General features: G+C 30.8%; 1 protein-coding gene across 1 annotated transcript; it reads right to left on the bottom strand.

The window, feature by feature from the left end:
- Window positions 1–13503: 13503 nt before the first annotated feature.
- LOC100779912 (alpha/beta hydrolase domain-containing protein 17B) lies at window positions 13504–17516 on the bottom strand. Its single transcript, XM_003554970.4, has 6 exons — window positions 16941–17516; window positions 16203–16239; window positions 14885–15121; window positions 14745–14792; window positions 14067–14509; window positions 13504–13978 (listed from the first exon to the last, which is right to left on the bottom strand). The coding sequence occupies exons 1-6, from the start codon at window positions 17237–17239 to the stop codon at window positions 13906–13908; spliced, it is 1137 nt and encodes a 378-aa protein (XP_003555018.1). The 5' UTR covers window positions 17240–17516; the 3' UTR covers window positions 13504–13905.
- Between the last annotated feature and the right edge of the window lie 6945 nt (window positions 17517–24461).

The raw sequence follows: 24461 nt of genomic DNA, 5'->3' as shown, positions 1-24461 counted from the left end.
AAAAAAAACTTGATCCGCAAGAGGCTTTGTTTTTTGAAATTGTAAAGTTTAATTTTGTTTTTAATTATTACTTTATTTGTATTGTCATTTTGTATTTGAATTGTTTATACGTGTAGAATGAAATAGGGTTTTGGCTTTTTACTACGTTATTTGTGTATTTATTTTTAAATTATTACTATGTTATTTGTGTATTTTTATTTGAATAGGGTTTTCTATGTTTGTGTTTAAATTTTTGATTTATTGTTAAGATGGACGAGGATCAGTGGATGTATGAAGGTATAATGCCTGAAGAAGTGGATATGGCTTATGAAAATGAAGAAGAATGTGGTGTGAATGAACCACATGTCGATTATTCAGATGCGTTCAATACTTCTCAGGTAATAATGTTCATGATTGTGAGTGATTTAATAAAATGAATATGTCGTAGGAAGCTGAAATTATGTGGATTGGTTTGTAGGTGTTTGACAGTCGAGAGGATGTTCTACGATGGGCTCGATCCGTTGCTTATGAAAATGGATTTGTGGCGGCGATTGTAAGGTCTGACACAAACACAGGTAGTAGAGGAAGGACTTCATTTGTGTTAATTGGGTGTGAAAGGAGTGACGAGTATAGGTGTAGGAAGAAAGAATTCGTTAGAAGAGACACTGAGACTAGGAAATGTGGGTGTCCCTTCAAGCTTCGTGGCAAGCCAGTGGTTGGAGGACAAGGCTAGACGATGAAGTTGATTTGTGGGATTCATAATCATGAATTGGCCAACTCATTAGTTGGACATCCATATGTTGGGCGATTGAGTAAAGCTGAAAAGACACTTATTGGTGATATGACAAAGTCAATGGTCAAACCAAAAAACATTTTGCTGACTTTAAAGGAGCATAATGCCAATAGTTGTATGACCATCAAACAAATATACAATGCAAGAAGTACATATCGTTCTTCCATAAGAGGAAATGATATTGAAATGCAACACCTAATGAAGCTTCTTGAACGGGATCAGTATATTCATTGGCACAGATTAAAGGATAAGGACGTGGTTTGTGATATCTTTTGGTGTCACCCTGATGCAGTGAAGTTAGTAAACGCATGTAATTTGGTGTTTTTGATAGACAATACCTACAAAACAAACAGGTACAGACTCCCACTGCTTGATTTTGTTGGGGTGACACCAACTGGGATGACATTCTCTGTCGGTTTTGCATATCTGGAGGGTGAACGTCTTAATAATGTGGTTTGGGTTTCAGAACGCTTCCGAGGTATATTTTTAAGACGTGATGTCATCCCTGGAGTTATTGTCATTGACAGAGACCTAATATTGATGAATGCAGTGAAAATTATATTTCCTGAGTGTACAAATTTGTTGTGTACTTTTCACATAAACAAGAACGTGAAGGGCAAATGTAAATCGTTAATTAGTCAAAGAAATGCTTGGGAATATGTCATGAATGTCTGGGGAACTCTTGTTGATTGTCCTTCGGAGCAGCGGTTTGATGAATACCTGAAGAGGTTTGAAATGGTTTGTTCACCTTGGCCAATGTTTGTTGATTATGTGAAGGATACATGGATAATCCCACACAAGGAAATTTTTTTTACCGCATAGACGAATAAGGTAATGCACTTAGGGAACACAACAACAAGCATGTATGAAATTATTCACTTATTTCAATTAACGTTGATGAATTGATGGATTTTTATTGTTGTATATGTTTATTGTTATTTGTGTATTTGAAATGTATGGTTGAATCTGCTCACTGGGCTTTAAAAAGAGTGTTACAAAATAGTCTTGGAGACTTATGCAGTGTCTGAGATGCCATGAACAACATGGTGACGCTACAACACACAGAAATTAGAGCATCATTGGAAACAAGTACACATGTCGTTGGACATGTATTCAAAAATACCTTATACAAGAGTCTTCTTGGAATGATTTTAAGGTATGTTTTAAATCAAATTGCTGCTGAATTTAAGCGTCTTCATTATGCTGGCAACAATCCTTCCAGTTGTGGTTGTGTGATGAGAACGACGCACGGTCTTCCTTGTGCTTGTGAGCTATCCAAATATGTTTTTGGTTGCATCCCGTTGGATTCAATCCATATGTTCTGGAGGAGACTCAGTTTTTTAGATCAAGGGATATTTAAGCCCGAGGTGAGCATCAAGGAAGAAATGGAAACAATATACAAAAGATTTGATGAACATGATGTTTGTGGTAAGTTTACTCTGAAGACAAAGCTTCGGGGAATTGCGTACCCTGATCAAAATTCGATGTGTCTTCCTCCAGCAAAGGTTAACACAAAAGGTGCACCAAAGAAATCGATGAAAAGAAACTCAAGGTCAACAAAGCATGATCCATCTTACTGGGAATATGTAGATGCTTTTCATTCTCAGCAAAATAGCAATTCGTCAATGAGGCATAGTTCATCATCTTCTGACCAACCCAATCCAAGAAGGATGATGCCTATGTTAGATCAATTTCAGCCATTTATCTACGACTTCATTGATAATATTGTTGATGTCGGAGCTGATAGAAATTGTGGATATCGGGCGGTTGTCGGTTTATTAGGTATGGATGAGACTCTTGGTCATTGGTCCGCACCCATCTTCTTATAGAACTTGCCAAATTCGCAAAAAACTATATCAAGCTCTTTGGTGGCACAGACAGATCTGAGGATTTAAGGATGTCACTACATGTTGATGGGTTAACCACGGTATTTAATTTGTGTTTTTGATTTTTAAGACTTAACTTTAAAATAAACTTTGACGTCTATATTTGTTTCATTCAGGTCACTATGGATAAGTGAATGGATATAACCAACATGGAATATGTGATTGCATCAAGGTATAATGTAATCCTTGTATCCTTGTCTCACCAACAAAGCATGACGTTCTTTCCTCTTAGAAGTTAACCACCGGGAGATCCTTCGGTGCATCGCATAATTTGTATCGGTCACGTTTATGACAATCATTTTGTTCAAATACATTGTAGATATAATTTTTTTTATATTTATGCAATCAGTTGTGTACGATTGAGTTAATACTTATTTATTTTTGCATGTACGACAGATTTATTTAAAAGATCATTGTCCTTTACCACCGATAGCATTGTTATGGTCCACCAATTGTCATACTCAGGTGAAGCAGTGGCCAACCCCATATAATAGTAGAATATATTAGTAGAATGCAACATTATAGAAGCTTGATGTCGTACAAAAGAGACTATGTTGACTTAAATGATGATTGAAAATGTACCTTTGCTTATTTGTTATGTTAACATAAAAATTTGTTGCTTATTTGAAAAAAAAAATCATTGCTCCAACTAAAATAAAGTACGCATGTATGATAAGTCATTGTCTGAGTTGACAATACATTGGGAAATGCAAGCGTGTTAACATAAAGCGTGATAGGACACTGTAAGATTTGACTACACGTTGGGAAACGCAAGTGTGTTAACATAAAGCGTGTTACCATGTCACATCATTGGTGTGGTTGACAACATAGACAGAAACCATGTGCACGCGGTCAGACAATTGTGAACTCCACATTAGCTTTTATTTTTCCAAATTGTTCCATTGTTCACAATGATAATGGTGTTTATTTTCAAACCTCCACTCTAGTACTTTTTCGAGTACCTAACGTTTGTGATTTCCAAATGTTAAAAACCAGAATACACAATACCCTTTAGCTAACCAACGAACAATATTTGGATAAAATTTACTACCGGCAACCATTCACAGATATAGGTAACCATCTTCGCTTTCAATGTATGCAACTGAAAAATGATGATGATGTTAATAGAATGTTGTTGTGTAATAATCAATTTTCAGGTGTTAGTCCGATTGAGTTATTATACACCATTGGTAGAACACCAGATGGTATACTAAACTTACTTGAAGCCACTATGACCCCTACTCATGATGCCCTACTTTATTACAATGGAAGGTGGAACATGTCACGCCAAAATGAGTTTATTGGTTACTCATTCACAGGAAAAAATCCCAAAAAGTTTGACATTCCTTCCGGATGTACCATGGATGAACTGAATGATTTGATCAAACAAGTTGCGCCTCAAGGGATTTTCCCTTATGGTATTCATCAAACACAAACGGTAAGACGATTGTTTTTTCGACAACCAAGTCACTATGAGTATTCAGATAACATTATCAAATTCAAAATTATTGAACTTAAAACCAACGATGACATGTTGAAGGTGTTAGTGCAATCAAACTATTGGAAAAAAATCGGGTCAATAAAAATTTTAGTTGTTTTTAGTAAGCATGTAATAGAAAGGGAAGATAATGTGTCCTTGTCGCAAAATTAACATGTCTTAGTTGTAGTATTTGATGCTAATTTGTTTCCATTCTGTTGAAGTGAATGTATTGTTTAAGTTAATGTAATGTTATTTTATGTTTGGAATCATTTTACGTTTAAATTCGTGCAAATTTTATGTTATTCGTATTCAAAAATTCAAAAATAAAATTTCCTTCTAAAATGAAAAAAAGAAGAAGATAAAAGCTTCTCGCGGATCAAGTTGATCCGCAAGTATGTCACGGATCAACTTGATTCGCAAGTTGCTCGCGGATCAACTTGATCCGCGAATGTCTTACGGATCAACTTGATCCGCGAGCAACTCTTGGATCAGCCTGATCCATGACATACTTGCGGATCAACTTCCTTCATAACAAACTTGTGGATCAACAACTATAGCATCTGCGGATCACATTACAACACACGTGGATCAAACAGTGTTAGTTGGATGCACACTAATCGCTTTAAATGTTTAGGGGTATTTTCGTCTTTTCACTATGGGTACTGGGTGTCCCAACAATAATACTGGGTGCACCTAGAAACACCCATTAATAAATTAGTAGTATAAGATAAAAAAATATAAATAAAATTAGAATAAATACTAATTTTGATATGTGAAGATGTGAGGCGCTGAAAATTAGTTTCTGAATTATAAAAGATAAAAAATAAATAAATTTAATCACTAACTAAATATGTAGAAGGTACAACAAAATTGATCATGCCCATTAAAAACGCAAGTTTTCCCATATTACAAAGCAATAATTCTTTTTTCTTAATTAATTTCTTATGATATGTGCATAGAGTAAAGATGTAAAAAAAAGAATAATATTGTTTATTTTTATTTATTTTAGACTTAAATATGTTTAAAATACATTATAAATGACAGAATTTCATTTAATTTATGGTATTAGAAACATTAATTTGTAAAATAATTCATCATCATTTAATTATTAGTAGAAATTTAAAACAAAATTTTTAATATATTGAAAACTTAAAAAAAATCAAAAAAAAGTTATTAGAGCCCCAAAAACAAATTTGAATATTTATAGGAGATATTAAACATATTTAAATCCTTATTTTAATGTTATACCAATTTATAGGTACTTTTCTTTTCATAACAAATTATTATCCATTTATATATATATATATATGATCATTTCTCCTGAAAAAACAAAAAAATTGAAATATTTAATAAGAAAGTATACGTTTTTCTTATTTTTAACTATGTAATATCATATTATTTTCACTTTATCTTCTATTTTTATAAAAAAATACAAAAAAATAGTAAAAAAAGAGTATATATATTAGTTTATGTTTCCATTTTTCATTTTCACAATTTTTATATAACTTTTTTAATATAAGAAATAAAGTGAAGATAAAAAATAAAATTTTTTTTCTCAAATTGAATTGTTTTAATTTGAAAATATCAAAATATTTGATGTTATTAATATGGAAAAGCTGAAAATCAGAAGAAAAAAAATGGAAGTGACAAAAACTACAACATTTTCAGCGTGTCATATTTATTTTGATCGTCGTTGGATTGATACATAATTAAGTTAATAACTAGACATAGACACTTGCATTGTGTGAGTTTATAAATAATTAAAACAATATTTAAATAAATTATTGATTTGATAAATCAAATTTAAAAATATAATTATCAATTATATTTTATATCATTTTCTGTTAAAGAAGATAAAAAAAAATACGTATAAATTAAGATATTTTTTTATCAATATATTTATAAGGAAATATTTTAAAATTAGAGACTGATCACTTAATTAAAGTTGATTATCATGAAAATAAAAGTAAGCATTATGGATAAATTTCATAAGAGCAATATAAGAATAAAGTGAAATTGACATAATAAAGCAGTCAAAGAAATATATTTAATGAAAGAAAAATAGTCAATCATAATGGTAAAACGCATAAAAATGATGTGAATAAAACATTGAAAATTGTTCATTTAAATAAACATTTTGTATTTATTTCCTTTCGCTGGTGATGTTATTGAATTTTGTTTTCTTTGGTGTTCTCATTTCTAAACTATGAAGTAAGATAATAGTTTATTTATTTGTCTTTCTCTTTAATGGATGTCCCAGATTGAATAAACTTCATTTGATGATGAATATGCATCCTTTAACTTCTTGGATGTTTGTAGTTTTGAGCCATCACTTATGAAAGATTTTTTTCACATTTTTTCTTTAATAGACTTTCTTCTTCTTTTGATGATGATGAAGATGCATCTTTTGCCGTCTTAAATAGTTGTAACTTTGGATTTTGACTTGTAATAGTTTGTTTATTCGTATTTTTTTTAATGGACTTTGTGAGATTTGATAAACTTCTTCTTTAAATGATGAATGTCCACCTTTTGACTTATTGGTTACTTGTAGCGTTGGACTTTGACTTATAATTAGTTCTTCGTTGACTCACTCATCTGATGATATTTGTTGTGGTGAAGTGAACTCCTTTTTTAATAAAAATATTAATTAGTAGACGAAATTATTAATATTTTGTACAAGTAAAAATGTAAATAAATTATAAATATGGTTACTTGCTTAATTTCTTTGAGGAAATGATCATACGAATGATATTTTTTGGGGTAAAAGTCTATGTGACGGTATAGGTTTGAAATCCTTGCTTCATGTTGTGAGCTTGATTTCAAAAATGAAAGTGTGTTTGTAAAGGGTATACCATATGTTTGCATTTTGGGTGTAGAGGAGTTCAGATGTTATTGTATTTAGAATTCGTTGTGAACATTTCGATCGAATTTGTTGTGTATTCAGAATTTGTTGTGAATTTCAATTCTATCTTGAACCTAAAAAAGATCTTAAAAATTGTAATATTTATTTAATTATGTTATAAAAAATAATTCATTGTATACAAATATTAAACCTTGTTGTTGAGTACTTGGATGATTGTTTGCATTAATTTCCCTCTTTTGTAACTTTCTTTGGCATCTCTCACTTGCAACATAATTCCAACCAAATCTATTGTTGATCTCATTGATTGTTGCATGAATTGTGAACGCATTATCCTACTATTTCATATATGTTAAAACTCAGAAAAAATAAAATATTATTGAATATTATGAATATGAAGGTCATGGTAAGTTAGCATACCTATGATTTTGATATCCATTTCATGGACGTTATATATTGCAAAAATCTTCTATTCTTTTTTTACATTCTCTTGTCAAGATCAATGTTGATAGAACTTGGAGAAGATAGTTCTTTTATTTGATGCTGTTACATTTTTTTCTACAAAGTAGTTATTTAAAATACAATTTATAATTTTTTAACTACATCAATCAAAGAATTAGAATAAACTAACATTTTATTCGTTGAATGAAAATGTGTATGATAAAATAAAAGGAGGAAGTTCATTTTACTCTATGTTGAACTTTGCAAGATCAAGATTGTCTAGGTTGATATAGATCATTGTACTTGAATTTCAGTTGATGAAATACTCATCTGAAAAATAATTATTAAAATACAATTGTTAGTAAATTAAAATTATTATAATAAATAAAATATTAAAAAAATTATTGTGAGCAAAAAGTATATAGAGTTAATTGAATTAAAATTATTTATTTATTAAATAAGTTAAATTCAAAACAATACTTAAGATAGTAAAGAAACATCTCAAATAAATAAATAAATATCAAATTAAATAAACACGCTAATATAAAAATAAACAGATAGGAAATTATGCATTAATTTTTATTTAAATGTTCTTTAAAGATTATATATATATATATATATTAATGTAAACATTAAGTACAATTTAACCATCTATTTATATAATTATCCATATTTTTTTGGCTGAATTATCTATATATATATATATATATATAAAAGAAAAGAGATAAAGTGGTCAGATATATAAAGTGTAGAATATAAATTTTGATAAGGATTTTAAATGTGTTAAAGTAATCAAATCTCTGAATTTCTTAACTATGATAGAAGTGATTGTAACTATCTTTGAATCTTCTTTTTAGATGTTGATTGCTTTTTCAAATTCTAAGACTATGTTTGTCCACAAAGTAACTTTAACAACTTCAACCAATAAAAAAGGGGATGAAAAAAATATAATGTTCTATATTACATTCTATTGTGTAAAGAAATATATATTAATGAATTGTACAAAATTATTATTTAAACAAAATTATAATTAATGATAAAGTAAGGATAATTTATTTACTCTTTTAGTAGCAATTCCAATCTCCTTATTTTTGTTGATTAGCCACTAACAAGTACCTTTTCATTTCCAAGTACATAAAGTGTGCCAATAATGTTTATAATAAAACATGAGATATGTTAGAGTGAAATAAATTAGTTATGAATTTGCAAAAAATTAATGTTGTACATGTTAAGACAATTCTATCATCCACCCTTTGAGCTAAAGTTTTCATTTAACCAAACTCAAAATAGTGTGGAGGAATGTTAATGGATATGTTATTGATTTTCTTGACAACAGTAGTAAGCAAAAATAATTCTTTGAATGTTCCTTTGACAAGTTTGTATGCATCATTTGTTGAGATAATTTTTAAATTATGTATGGTATATAAGTTTCTCTCTTGTAAAATATCATTGAATTTTGAAATTATATTCTCCAACTACTGCTACATGTACTAGATTTTTCTGTTACAATATATTTAAAAGTGCAAATCGGATTAACATTAAAAATATTAAATAAATTTAATCCACATAAAATTTGTTTAAAGTAATTTAATGTAAACTTTTTTTGCATTTTGTGATATGTAATATTGGAGATAATAAATAAAATTATATTTGTAATAATTAAAGTTGGTGTGAAATATAATTTTTACAGACAAATGTGAAAAATAAATAAATTCCAACTTTGTTTAACCAACATATTTTTTTATAAATTAGTTTGAAAACTAATTTTAGATCATGAACTTTGTTGATCTAAAATATTTATTTATATTTATATTTATAGAGCAGAAAATATATTAGAATTTAGAAATTATTAGTATGAAAAAATTGAATGATATGTAAATTGTAAAAATAAAAATGATTACCTTTTCATCCAAAAACACGATGTCCAATAACATTGGACATTGTTCATCTTTCTTGCTATAAACATTCCACAATCGAGTAATACACACTTTTAGAAATCAATCATTACGAGTTGTGTTGAGGTCTTGTATTCCATTTTACTTTGTTAGATTCTTATGTAAAGAGAGAGAATATAGTAGATAAAACTTGTATGTAATTAGAAAAAAATTCCAATTATACAATAGTATGATATGTAAGGTAACAAATGATTTTAATATGTATTCAATTAAGAAATTGAAATTTAAAATTATGTTGTACATTCATAATGAAATCAAATCTAAATCAAATAATTAATATAAATAATAAATAAATCAAATTGTGTCAGAATGAGACATAACAATGACATAAATTTAAATTTAAAATTCAAAGAGTACCATACATTAATAATCATAAAATCAAATCTGAATTAAGTATTTTAATATGAAAAATCAATAAAAAAATGAGTTCTAATGAAAATTTAAAATAATTTTTTTACAACGGGTAATGAATAATTTAAAATTTAAAATTCTATTTAATTATCAGTTAAATATTAATTTTTATTTAATTTTGAGAGGCTTATATATTTATTAAAATATATAATGTAAAAAAAATATAGAATGCTTATAGTATTAAATATAAAAAAAATATATAGAAGGGAATGCGGAAGACTCCATTTGCTCCAATGCTACTATGCTAAGATCAACGCATTGTGGCTTTGCTTGCAATCGTGTGGCGCATATGTTGCTTCCATGACCATGCAAGAGTCTCTTGTGCTCTTGTTAGGTAAGGCTTGTGATTGCAAGTCGCGCATGTACCTTTCTTTTATTGTCATTGCTGATGCCCGTGAACATGAGAAGAATTTGGAGGTGAGTATGACTGAATTGAGATGTACTGATATAGGGTTTTATAAGATCGTGATTAACATTGAAGAATGAGGACCGTGAACATGAGAAGTATTTGGAGGTTAGTAAGATTGAATTGAAATGTTTTGGTATAAGGTTTTGTTATATTGTGAGTAACATTGGAAAAAGAATAAGGAAAATAAAAGTGATAAACACAAAAGGAGAATATTTTCTTTCCTCCAAATCATCGACACCGTAATAGGGAGGAGCTCAACTTTTATATATTATAAATAGATGTTTTCCTTTAAAAAAAGTTAATAATGTTTTAAGCATAAAAAATTAATAAAGTTTTTTTTTTACTCTTATATGATTTATATATATGGTTGATGGATTTAAAACTTAAGTCTAATTACTATACTATTTTTTATAATATTTACATAGAATGAGCTAAAATGCTTAATATAATTATTTTATTAACAATCTTTTCCATCTATTTATTTACATAGAGTAATTTTAACTATTCTGACTCATCAAAATATTTAATTAGCATATCCAATTTGAACCAACCATTCTAAACTAATGTGGCATATTACATTTTATACGTCAAAGGTTCTATCTGGTATATTTACAAAAAAATGAAATAATAATTAATAATTCAGACACAAATATATGTAAATTATTTTTTAGTATATATGTAAATTATTTGAATGTATATCTAATGCAATATGTTAAAAAAACTTGATTTTAAGTGATGTAATTTATGGTCGGATATTTTTATTACAAAATTAAGTTATGAGTAAAATTTAGTAAGAAATTTTTTATCCAACACAAAAGTTATTTTAACTCATAATTAATCTTCAATGCAAAATCAATTTTAAATTCTTCTCCAAAGTAAAACCAAGCATATGCCAATTTATCCCAAATCAATTTTGAACTGATAATCAATTTTCAAACGTAAAACTAAAAATGCACTTATTGCATGCTTGGATGAGTGTTGATAAAATTAATTTTGATTAAAATTGATTTTGAGGTGATATAATTTATATTCAGGTGTTTTTAATATAAAATCAAGTTAAAAATAAAACTCAATATAAAAAATTTGAATCTGACGCATAAGCTACTCAAAGTTACTTTAACTCAGATTCAATTTTGAACCAAAAATCAATTTTAAACTCTTCTCTAATGTGAAATCAAACATGTAAAATTTAGACTAAAATCAATTTTGAACTCAAACAATTATTTAACATGAAACCAAACACGCACTCAGAATATGTTTAAATTTTAGGTGGAAAAGTCCAAAAGTATTTTAGGTGAGAGTACAATCATTTTAACATCATGTATAGTTATCCCTCAAAAGTTTGTTTAAGAGAAAAAAAATATCTCCAAACTCAGTTTTAAAGAAGTAAGAATTGAGATATTTTTACAACCTCAACTTTATAAACCAAAATCTTAAGTTTCCAAACTTTAATCCAAACATGTAATTAGTTGGGTAGCCCAGACTATGGCCAGAAGTTATTCTTTAACCAAAATCAGGTATATTAATAAAACTTTGTTTCACATGCTCTTTTTTTTGGAAAAAATATAAATTATATTAAACCCAAAATGATACAACAATAAACGGGGCATACCCCGCAGCTAGAGAAAATCAAAAGCCTCCCTAATACAAGAAGACCTATATCAAGATGCTAAAACAAATGCAACAGGTGCGCTTGTCTATACATAAGAAACTTAATCTTGCTAATAACCTCTATTACAGAAAATTGATAATTTTCAAAAATCAGCTTGTTCCTAGAGAGCCAGATGCAGTAGACTGTAATTGCTATAACCAAACAACGTAATTTTCCTTGAACACCTGATGTGGATTTGACCCTAATTAAAGAGTCAGTAATGCGCTGTAAAGAAGTGAAACGCTTGCGGAAAGGAGCCAAATCACGAATGTGAGCCCAAACTTGGAGATATTTCCTGCAAGAAAAGAACAAATGAGCATTTGACTCAGCCTCATTTGAACATAAAGGGGCAGAATGAACCCTTGTTCAAAAAAGCAACTTTGTCAAGAGTAAACAACCGGTTCCTTTTAGCAAGCCACAGAATGAAAGACATCTTAGGGGGGATTGTTAGGTTCCATATAACCGAACACCAACTAACAGTAGGCTTGACACCTCTAATGTATTCATAGGCTTTGTCAACAAGCAATTGTTCATTGGTACTCCAAGATTGAATCTTCTTTTTGGCCTCTTCCGTACTTAACTCTTTGGAGATAATAAAATCCCTTATTTGAATAATTTTCTTTATCAAAATTGAATCTGATGAAGAAATATTGTAATTCCACGCATCGCTCCCTCTGAAATAGTAATGGTGAACTGTTTCACATGCTCTTTATACTAGAAATAAAGGGTTAATCCAAAGACCTGGCGCCATGTTAATAGGACAAGCTATGTTGGAAACAGCTAGTTGTACCGATGGAATAATCACAATTATCAAGCTTCTCACCCTGGATCTCTTCATTGTCCTTATCGCCAAAGACCAAGCAACAACTTGTAGGTTAGCTTGTATGTCAGTTGTCACATAAGGATTTACGAAATATATGCAATACTAGTACCTTCTGCAAGTGTACTCAGTTCATCTATCGACCATTGAGTTGATATATTAGTAAACGAGTCATTCTTGATAGAGGCTGATTCGGAGTATTGATATATTAGTAACTTCTAATTTGTTGAATGTCATATTGTCATTAAATTTTTTTGCAAATATCCATTCTTTCTATTTCATGTTTGAATTAAAATTTATAAACTTAAATTTGGGTCAAACTTAAGTTTGTAAACTGAGCTTACAAAAGTATCTCAAATGTTTTTCCCTCTGAAATTGAGTTTTCAGACAAAATTTTAGTCTTAAACATATTTTTGAGAAATAATCAAATATGATCTCAAACTCATTTTTCCTCTCAAACATACTTTTGGATGCTTCCACCTAAAATCCAAACACACCCATCCGAACTCTTCAGCTAGATGTCATGGGAGGAAATAGGTAAATGCTTCACGTAGATACAATTTTTCCCAAATCATCTCTTGGTTTTCTGTTTAGTCTTGGTTACAAATGCTTGGCTTAGCTTAATTCTTTTCTCAACAATCTGATTATAAACTATTTTTTAACACAAAATAAACCCACTAAACAATTGATATAAACTAAAACACCTAGAGGCAATCCCCTGCTATTAGATTTTGATCCCACAAGCACCTTCGGTTGTCAGACTGCAAAATCATTGTGGCCAACTACTGAATTAAAAAAAAAAATCCAGCTCGTTTCAATTGGGGAAAAAAAAACTATTACTGATGCAGAGCAAATTACATGTTCATACGTCCATACCCCAAGAATAAATCAAACTTATCTATGTCAGCATATGACCAGAAAGACAGGTTAGATTATTAACTTGAACTCTAGGGTGATTTTTGTGGTACATGATCTACATGGTTAAATTACTTTCCTATCTATTTCTTTAGAAAACAAATCAGGTACAATGAAACATTTACCTAACCCCAGACTCCACCAACCAATCATCTATATATTGTGGGAAGAAAAAAAGTTATAAAGGCCAAGGTAGGCTACCTCATTCCAAGGCCAGGGCATTACACAGGCCATGACAAAGGCAACCAATCAAATAATTAATGAGAAAAATACAACAAGCTCTGCATAATGCTCCACCATCTTTTTCATGCATGAGTCGCTGTGGGCCTGAAACAATCAATATTGCATAATCCAACCGATCTCACCATCTCCCCAAAACTGCAACCACAAAACAGAAAAATAAAGTCAAAAAACATCATAACTGCAACATTTGAACTCACTGCATTGGGCATGGTTTATATCTCACCGGTCGATGCTATTTCTAGCTTTTTCGGGTATATCTGATCCATTATATGACTTCTCAGGGCGATCTATACTCTTCCTTGATTTATCTCTCCTGTCTACGCTGGCTCTTGACTTCTCTTTATGGTCTGTGCTTGCACTAGGCTTTTCTTTCTGATCAATACTCTTCAAATTCTCCCTTTGATCCATGCTGGGTCTGGATTTCTCTCGAAAATCTATGCTGTTCCTAGGTTTGTCAAGTTGATCAGGAATACGATCAGATCCAGTTTTTTGATGTGGTGACTTCTCAATGACCGTGATGAATTTCTTGAGGTGCTTTATATATTGAGGGTAAAGCTCCAAATCACAGTGATTTCCTCCTTTAATCCATAAGGGCTCGTACTTTTGTTTACAATTTTCCCAAAGTTGCTTACCATGGGAGCAATCCACTACATCATCAGCCGTTCCCTAAAATATAAAAGGCAATACAAAGAACCATCTAATTATATAAACATGGTTGAAAGTTGAAACACAACCTTTAGTAGCATTATGCAATTCATATGCTCACTTATTATGCAGTTGAGAGATGAAAAAAAACCTTTAGTAGCATTGTGCAATTCCAGCCATTTCTATGCAATGATATATATCTAGTCCCTAACTATAAATACAAGTTACAGCAATCAGAAATGAGAAGAATACTCACATGAATCACAAGAACAGGACAATTCACTAAAGGGATTTTATCAATGTTCTGCATCAAAAGAAGACCAATAATATTAAAATGAATGAAAATTGAACATTATGAATTATGATTCACCAATTCAGCATTGATAAAGGTAAAACCTTATAAATGTCAAACCAGTATGTGCGCTTTACAGGATACATGACACGAAGGCCAGATAAGATTGGACTGTGGAGAATCACAGCCCTAAGGTTTGATAAACGAGAAGCCAAATCTATAGTGGGGCCACTACCAACAGATTGCCCATATAAAACAATATCTTCCTCTTTTGCCCCATACTTCTCCAGCAGGCATTTATAAACAGCTTCTATATCTGCATAAGTGTTCTGCTCACTAGGCTGTCCAAAATGAAATATATCAAATTGTTAAACTCAAGCTACCATAGCATGAAGCAATCTCACAAATCACAATGTTCTATACTCCTTTTTTCTTATCCCCTTCTATCTTTACTAAATTTAGAGTAAATTCCTCTTCCCTCCATTAAGACTTAAAATATATTCCCCCTCCTTTTTTTTTTCTTTTCTAAATATACACTTCTCCCCTAAGAGAATGAGTTACACTTTAATCATTTTCAATATATAGGAACTTCTTAAAAGTGGTGAGTAATTATGAATATGTCTCCTAATGATATTTGATCTTATTTACAACTTTCAGAGTCACAGAACTAATTTTGAACATCCTATTACTGATTTTAGTATTTTAGAGGATAGAATATCAGAATGAAGTTTTAAATACCTTTACTAAAATTCATCTAAACTCTTTTCCATTTTCCGAAGCCACAAAAATCAATAATAGATGTGCAATACTAATTGTTAATCACCTCGAGAACAACCGCAAGAGAAAAAAAATCTAAAAAGCTCATTTACATTAAAAGGAACACGAACTTAACACATAATATTTTAAAGCTTAGCAAATCTGCCAACCAAAAACTCACTCCTATATTATAAATTAGAATATCCAATCTAAAAAGTGAAATTGTCACTCTTCTTACCCACTCGGGTCTCAATTAGACATTTTCAATATTCTCTATCTTATTTATTCCCATTGGATGAGCACTACTTCTACAACTAGCCAAGAAAATTATTCCGACCATCTCAAACTGCTATCCTTATATCTCTATTTATATACTTGATTTTCTTTACTGCATATCCTTTTTAATCTATCATCATTTATTTCTATTTCTAAATTAAATTTTCAATAATTTTTCAAGTGAAATTATCAATAACATTATATTTACCGATAATTAATATGAATTTTAACTATGATATTTCTATATTAACAATATTTATTTATTATAAGTTTTATTTAATTATATAAAAATAAACATTCATCTTGTAGAATACACAAACTAAAATGCTAAATATAATCATAATCAGCACCATCACTCAACAGAAATAAAAAAAAAACAAATATGCTTACCTTTCCAGACGACTGCCCATATCCAGAATAGTCATAACTACAGAGAGCATAAAAAAACGACATATTTGTGAGAGATTGCCATAGGTCTTTAAAAAGGTACAAAAAATTCAGAATGAAAGGAACGGGAAAATCCTTAATGGCAATTTATCTAAATTTAGCTAAAATTTAAACAAATTTAGTCCATTATGTGTGATATTAGATACATCATATTAATCCCTACTGAAGAAAATTAGGTCTCCAAAATACATGATTTAGTCTAATTCGATCAACAAAATGCCTATTTCTGTATTTCATGAACGCACGTGATAATTCCCATTTTTCCGGAAAAATAATAAGACTATGTTATATTTATATCTCTCACGACCTAATTTTGCCACTCAAGAAATTATTATTCAATCTAGTCGCTAATTCAGTAAAAAATCCAACACGAAAAAATTTCAATAATTAAATTTCAAAGTTCAAACACTGAATTGTAAGTAAAAAAACATAAAAGATAAAGTAAATCTACATAAATAACTAATAACTAAGTAGTAAGTATCCAACAAGTCATTAGTACAAACTCGGTGTTCTTAATTAAGGTTTCAGATTTGAGTATTTGTGAATGAAAAAAAAAATTGTGATTGGAAAAGAAAAATTTCAATAAAGGTGATCATCAATAAGGTTCTCCAATAATGGAAATTAATACTCCGTAAAAAATAAGTAAACAAAAAATAAAAGAATGTTGGAGAAATTACTAACCCCATGAGGTTAACTCGGAGGTGGATACTGAGTTCGCTGAACAACTCGTACATCTGACCCAGATCAGCGGCGTTTCCGTGCGAGTAAAGCAAAGTCAACGACGCCGTTGGGTTCTTTATGTACATCGCCACAACGCTGTTCCCTCTCTCCGTTTTCACCTTCAAAACGTCGACGTTTTCCCTCAGAGCCACCTCCGCCATCCGTGCCCTCCCCTCCACCTCCTCCGCCACCGTGTACGACGGCGGATCCGGCGGAAAAAACGCGAACTTCGCCGCCATCGACGACGTCACCGCTCCCATCGAACCACCAAAAGAAGAAGAACGTAAGGTAGGTCAATTTTGAAAGAGAGAAGCGCGATTTTGAGAATGGAAGATTCTGGCGTTTGGGGAGAGTATATGATGATGGTTATGGAAATGGGAAATGGGAATTGGGGAGTGTTTGGTTGGTTGGAGCGGAATTGCGTTGCGACAAACGCAAAAGGAAAGGTGTGTTTTTTTAACGTTTTATTTTTAGGGTTTTTCTTTTTTTGTTTTTTGGTTTGAAATTTTGCTGTTGAGTGTTGAATTTTTTTTTTATCTATAAAAAAAATTCTAAGCATTTTTAATTCTTGGGTGTTAAATTCAATGAGTTGAATTTAAGAATATGATTATTTTTTATCAATGTTATTATTACGAAACATTTGTATTACTTTTTGGTCGAATTGAATAAGCTGAATAGGAGGTCACTAACTATATTTTGGTAGATTTTTTTTTAATCACATTTTTTATCTTTTAAAATACTTAAAATAAGCAAAATCTTGTTTAAAAAGATTAAAAGCCTATTTGGATCCAAGATTAAAAAAATAATTTAACAGCTTTTGAAAACTTTTTTATTGAAAAAAATTTTATATTTCCAAAAAAAAAAAATACTCTCAAAAACATTTATTCTTTATATCCAAACAGACCTGGATATAATGGGAGTAAACCAAAGATTTGTTGGAAAGGAGCGTGGGGTTTGAGGAGAGAGAGGGAGGGATTTCCGGCACGGATGAGGAAGGTGGCACGTGCGAGAGGAGGGAATGATTGGGTGGGGCGGCGATGTTTCAGAGATAAAGGGTCACGGCTTCATCAGCGTTTGCCACGTGTCCTTTATGGTTTTCTGCTTTTTGAATTGGGTCTCTCATCTCTTTGTTGTTTCCGAAAATTGGTTTGAATAAAAGATTCTACAGCTTTTGCTAAATCATTACTTTTGGCGCTAATAATATAAAAATTAGAAAGAGAAATGTTTACAGTTGGATTATAGGTAGCATTTGATATTTGATATAAATTAAAATTTAAGTTAAAAGCTTTTTTAAATGGAAAGTTAAAAGTTTAAAAGTACACATTTGTGTTCTTATTTATTCATATGATGAAGCAAAAGATTGATGAAAAAAATTACTCCAATAGATTGATAAATTAATTATATGAATGAAGTTAGATTAATTTAAATGAATAATGTATGTTCTATGAGTTAATATAGAATTTAATAATGTAATAATTAAATTAAATTTCATGTTCTAAAAATATATAAAAGTATTTCTTAATTAGAAAGACAGTCGCGTTAAGACAGTATGAATCTAATCCTCTATTTTTTTTTTTAACTTTTCTCTCTTCTTTCTTTTTTTTTTCTCTTCTCTAATATTTTTTAAAATTAAAGAGAAAACATACATGCGTGGTTGGTTGTGATATTAATTTCATTTGAATGTGCATATTAATAGAGTAAGTTATTAGCTAATAATAAAGTAAATTGGTTATAAGCTCAATAGTCAATTAAGATATTATGCATTTCTTTGATAATTTTGAGAAAAGAAAATAAGTTTATAATTTAAAACTGATACATTTTTACTTATAAATAATGCAAATAAAAATAAAATAAAGTAGATGTGTAGAATAGTATAATTAATAATTTATTTTCTGCTAACATATGTAAAATGTGTATGAATAATAGAAGTATTCATTCATGTGTTCACATCGAGTTTTTCATTGGTCGGTGTTCAAAGGAAACGCGCCTTTTTTTTAAAATAATAATAATAGTAATTGTTTTGCTTTTTCATTTTGAATAAACTATTTTAAGAAGGTTGTCAATTCATGGTTTGTTTTGTTTGTAATTTTGCAGTGGATTTTGAATCCAACTTTGTTTTTTTCGCTTTTCAACTTTAATAATTAGGTTAATAAATTCTATTATTTGTTTTGTTGCAGAATCTACGTTGGGCTGTCACGTGCTGTGCCGACATGACCCAAGCGCGGTTTGAAATGGCAATCCAAACTAAAGTCATTATCATAAAAGTCTAGGTTATTTTCGTTATTTATTTTTATCTTCTTTTTAAGATTATAATCATATTTGAATGATGAAGTAAAATTAATATGTTTATTTATAATTTGTGCTATATCGTTTTTCTCATTTATTATTTTAATATTTTATACAGTTTCCTCCCCTTTTAATAAGAATATAATTAAAATATTAATAATTAATAATTAATATTAGCTCAGAATTTTAATGATGGATAACTAAGAACAAAAGTATTCTTCAAAAAATAAAAATGAAAAATGAAGGCAATAGTATTTAGACAGTAGAATAGTTGAAGCTAAAATTAAATTAAATATGAATATAGTTTTTATATGGAAATAATATAACAGTTCATTATATTAATTTGGTTTTATTATAAGCTAAATTATTAATTTGATCCCTCTATTAATCAATTTTGGTCCATGTGTTATTAAAAATTTCAATTTTATCACTTAATTTTTAAAATTGAAACAATATTGTTATTTTTATTAGTACTGTTTAAATTTTAATAAAGGTGTCCAAAATGTTGGTTACATGTCATTTTTTAGGCCAAATAACTTATTTGATTTTTTTTTCAGTTTAGTTTTTTTATTTTTTAAAAAAGTTCACTTTGGTTATTTATCTTAACTAAAAGGTTCAAAACAGTCCTTCCATCAAGACAAATCTAGCTCCATTAGCAGCTAAAAACCATCACAAAATACTTTTTTTTTTCTTTAAACATGTTCATTTTGTAAACGCAAGAACAACATCTAAGAATCCAAATGAAGAACATAATTCATAACCCAGAACAAGAACATAACCTAAAACAAGTAAAGAACCACAAATCACAACCCCAAATCACAAATTCATCTCATCAGATTATGATAGTTTTGAAAAAGAGAAATTCCACTAGAGGAGGTTGAAGGGTTGACGGTGACAGAGATCAGAGTCAGTGATGGCAGAGGGAGATCAAGCATCTCGTGCAAAGCTTGTCAGCGTTGGTGACATTGCGAACAAGATCATCAATAAGGGGCAAAGCCTATCAGCGTTGGTGGAGGGAGGTCAAGCATCACAAACGCGTGTCCCAACGTTATCTCGCAGGCCTGACTTTAGTCATCCACAAGTGCGACTTCAGTCATTTCGCAAGCACCTATTCTTGGAGCATACTCCACACACCCTATCCATGTCAGCATCATCAAGGGAAGCATGCCCTCATCATCGATGACATTATGACCATCGATTGGATCGCCAACGACCTTAGCACCAACAACCTCATTCTATTGTTGGGTTTTGCAATCTGAGTCAGCTTCTTGAAATTGAAGGAGGATGTGAATAAGGATGAGGTCTTAGGCACGGTGAAAGGAATTCCTAAGAATTTCAAGTAGATTAGTGAAGGTCGAAAGTGAGATTAGGGATTTGAAGAGGAAAATTGGAGAGACTAAGCAAATTAGGTTTAAGGAGGATATGAAAGATAAGATTGATGAAAAGGAGAGGGAAATTAAGTGTATCAAATAGAAGGTTGAGGAAAGAGATACGAGTAGAGAAGGAAAAAAATCCTACGTTTAGTGACGATTCTTAGTCGTCAATACCTATATTTCGTTAACGAAGTTAACATTAGATGGACGAAAGGACTACTTTGAACCTTTTAATTAAGATAAAGGATTAAAGTGAACTTTTTAAAAGATAAAGGACTAAACTGAACCAAAAAAATAAGATAAAAAAACCGAATAGGTTATTTGACCTTTGTTTTATAGTGACATGTATACAAGTTAACGTTGTGTCTCATAGTTAGATAAGAGAGAGAGTTATCAAAGTCTGGCTTAGTTGATTGAATAGGGCGTGTAAGTGTTGTAAACCCCTTTATACTGTGTTAGATTCCTACGGATAAAAAAAATTAAAAGATAAAACTAAGTATAATTTAGAATGACATGTTCAAAAATAAAATTGGCAATAACTAGCACAAATTGAATTATTTGGACAAACTTTGAATTCCATTATTTAGACAATATTTTTAAAGAAAAGTTATTCAGATTCGATGTCTCAAAGAAAAATTTTGCATCTCTGAGGATGGTATGACTTATAAAAGAGCTATTTGGTAACAGTCTTTTTTTTGGGGCAGGTATTGGAAATACCTTTTTTGGGGGTAGGTATTGGCAATACTCTTTCTTTTTGTAGGTATTGACAATATTCTTTGCCCCTTTTGTATAATTTTTATTTTTATTCAGATGATGCCTAAGGTGGACCACTTTTATAAGTGGTCCATCATGCTTATCAAATCATCTCCTCCTTCCCTTCCTACTTTCCATCCTTCCTTCATGGTTGTCGCTGCTACCACGCTTTTGCTGTCACCTTACCCCCTTACATCAGTGGCCAACGGCTTCCTTCGAAGATCTTGTTTGACCCGTGTCTTCTTGTGCTAATTTCCTCCACATGCGAGTTTTGCGGCCCTAAGGTGAAGACTATTTGGCTCTCCTTTTCTATAATGTTAAGAACACAAGTTCTACCCAGACCAACATTGCCGAGTTCTCCAACCACAATTGCAACATTGTTGCTCAACCTGAACCTTGCGACCTTCATTGTTGCCTTTGTGTGCTTCCTTTTCCAGCACTAGTTCTCAATTTTTCTCAACATAGTGTTGGTGGCCAACCAGGTTTTGTATTTCAATGTTGTCCTACACACCGACATGGCTAGTGACTCAAGTTCCTCCTCAATGTTGTCCTACATCAGGCAATACACGTTCCATCTCCAAATTTCATGTAAAATAACTTCTTGTTTCCTCATTATTTTCTCCTAAAACTTTTCTTTTGCTCGTCATTTTTTCATTAGATGACTCCATTGAAGTTAATGTCACTTATTTAACCTGCACATAACAAATATTAGATACAACCTACTTTATTCATTTGATTAGTCTACTGCACAATCATAGAAAATATTTCAAGCAAAGTTTTTATGCAATAGCAAAGTACATAAAAGTCTATCTTCAATAGCAAAGTACAATAGTAACAAAACACAGAAAGTTTGCTGCAATAACAAATTATATTTAAAAAAGAACTATCCCTAAGCAAAGTTTCTTCTAACTTGATAGTTAGCAAACATATTCATAGCTAATGTATCTCTAAATCTTGTCCATTCCTCAGTAGCTTGAATAATTGTGACATCATCTGTGACATTATTTTGAACTCCTTCCCTTGATTGATGGACTAACTCTTCATCAACAACATATAAGAATTCTAAGTCTTGAACTTCAAAAAGTTGATCAGTATGTTGTTCATCTCTTATGAAATTGTGTAACATAAAACAAGCATTGATTGTGACACCCTCTACCCCGACATATATATAAATAAATAAAATATATAAAAATATTGGTAACCAAATTCACACGGGTAAAAGGTTCACATTCACTTCACTATTATCAATTAAAACTTATTAAAACATATTCGGCTCAAAATAAGGCCGTCAAAGTTTACAAAAAATATTTTGTTAAATCAGTGAGATAAAATAAAATAGACTAACATCATGCAATTAATATAAAAACTTATGCCCCACTGTCACATCCTATCAGAGCATTGTGTCCCGACGTCCTTCAACACAAGGTTCCTTAAAGCACTTCACCTAGCCATCTGCTCCCCCGAACACAAAGTTTAAGATCATCACAGAATCCAAACACAAACAACACACAAGGAGTGAGTTATCACATTCCTAGCTAATAGAGAAAAATAAGACAACATATAGGTATAAATATTATATAACAAAATACAATTCACTTAAGCATAACTCACGTTATTTTACCACACGTCTCATTCGTTTTCACAACATTCGCATACTCAATAGTCAAAACACAATATCATCAAATCAATCAATATAGAACAATACACAAGCGTTATGCAGCAGATACACTAAGACTCAATCCTATATATAATGTGGTACCATGTTAGTGAAAAATCTCATCGGGCGTCTAGGAGTACATGACAAGACAAACCACACACTAGCAAGTCAAGTCACTTTCACTAGGTAATATCATAGGGAGACCAGTCAGGGTCACAGTGTTTTGCGAGAATGCTCCAACCATATGGGATCAACATAGGCTTAAAGGAGCACTCAAACCGGGTGACCCCCAAGGCCTACACTCCGAAGAGTTTGTCAGGGCCTTTCCCTCCTGATTCAGGTCCAACCCAGAAAACATTTTAGCACACAGACTCTATCTATGAATTGTACAAAACACACGACTCCTCAATTGTTTTCAAATATTCTTAACTAGTCGTCCTTTAAGGATCTTAGCATTAACTTGTTGTCTTTAAAGGGTCTTAGCATTAACTCGTCGCCCTTAAAAAGGACTTAACATTAACTCGTCACCCTTAAAGGGTCTTATAGTCGTATGATTGTACAATCCACAGTTTACAACTCAATGCACACAACATCTCAATCACGTGCATACTCAGTTTATCACATACACTCGATCTCAATTACAATGATATAATCTCAAAATAACATGTTTATCACACCTTATGAATCATATTCACTTTACCTATGAACTATGCAATACACACAACTACTCAATTATTTTCAAAATCATTTTAACTCGTCGCGCTTGTGATTAAACTCGTCGGGTTCCCACAATGGATCCCATCACAATACTCATCGCGCAAAACTCGTCGCCCTTAAAGGATCTTACAGTTGTGTGATTGCACAATTCATAGCTCACAACACAATACACATCTCAATATACATGTATTCCACCATTCATCACATGTTCAATTCACCACATACTCACAATTTGATTCATCATTTCATATCCTCAATATAACAATTTATACAAAAGACTATCACAACTTGGGGACTAAAACCCCTCAAATAATATTACACAATTGTATCAAAATCATAGGTCAAAATATACAAATATCAAGAGCACAATTTATCAAGCAATTCTCATCAGAACATCAATGTTTTATTTATAATCATAAAGGAAAAATTGCAATTTAATAAATATCCCAAAATAAAACCCTAATTTAATCCTCTAAAAATCTCTACACATGTTCTCACTAACCCCTAGTTGTGAATAACTCATCTTTTACCTCTAAGCGGACTTACGTGTCTTTTGATAGTGATAACGGCATCTCTAGCGATTCCCTGAGATTCCTCCAGTTTTCCCTCTGACTGCTCCGATAGAGTTCCCAAACGTCAGAGAGACGGAGAAGGGATTGAAGCCTCCATTTGTATTGTCTTTAAGCGATTCCTTTT

This window comes from Glycine max, chromosome 19 (assembly GCF_000004515.6).
Source record: "Glycine max cultivar Williams 82 chromosome 19, Glycine_max_v4.0, whole genome shotgun sequence".
Lineage (NCBI taxonomy): Eukaryota > Viridiplantae > Streptophyta > Magnoliopsida > Fabales > Fabaceae > Glycine > Glycine max.
This window is presented reverse-complemented; position numbering and strand designations above follow the sequence as displayed.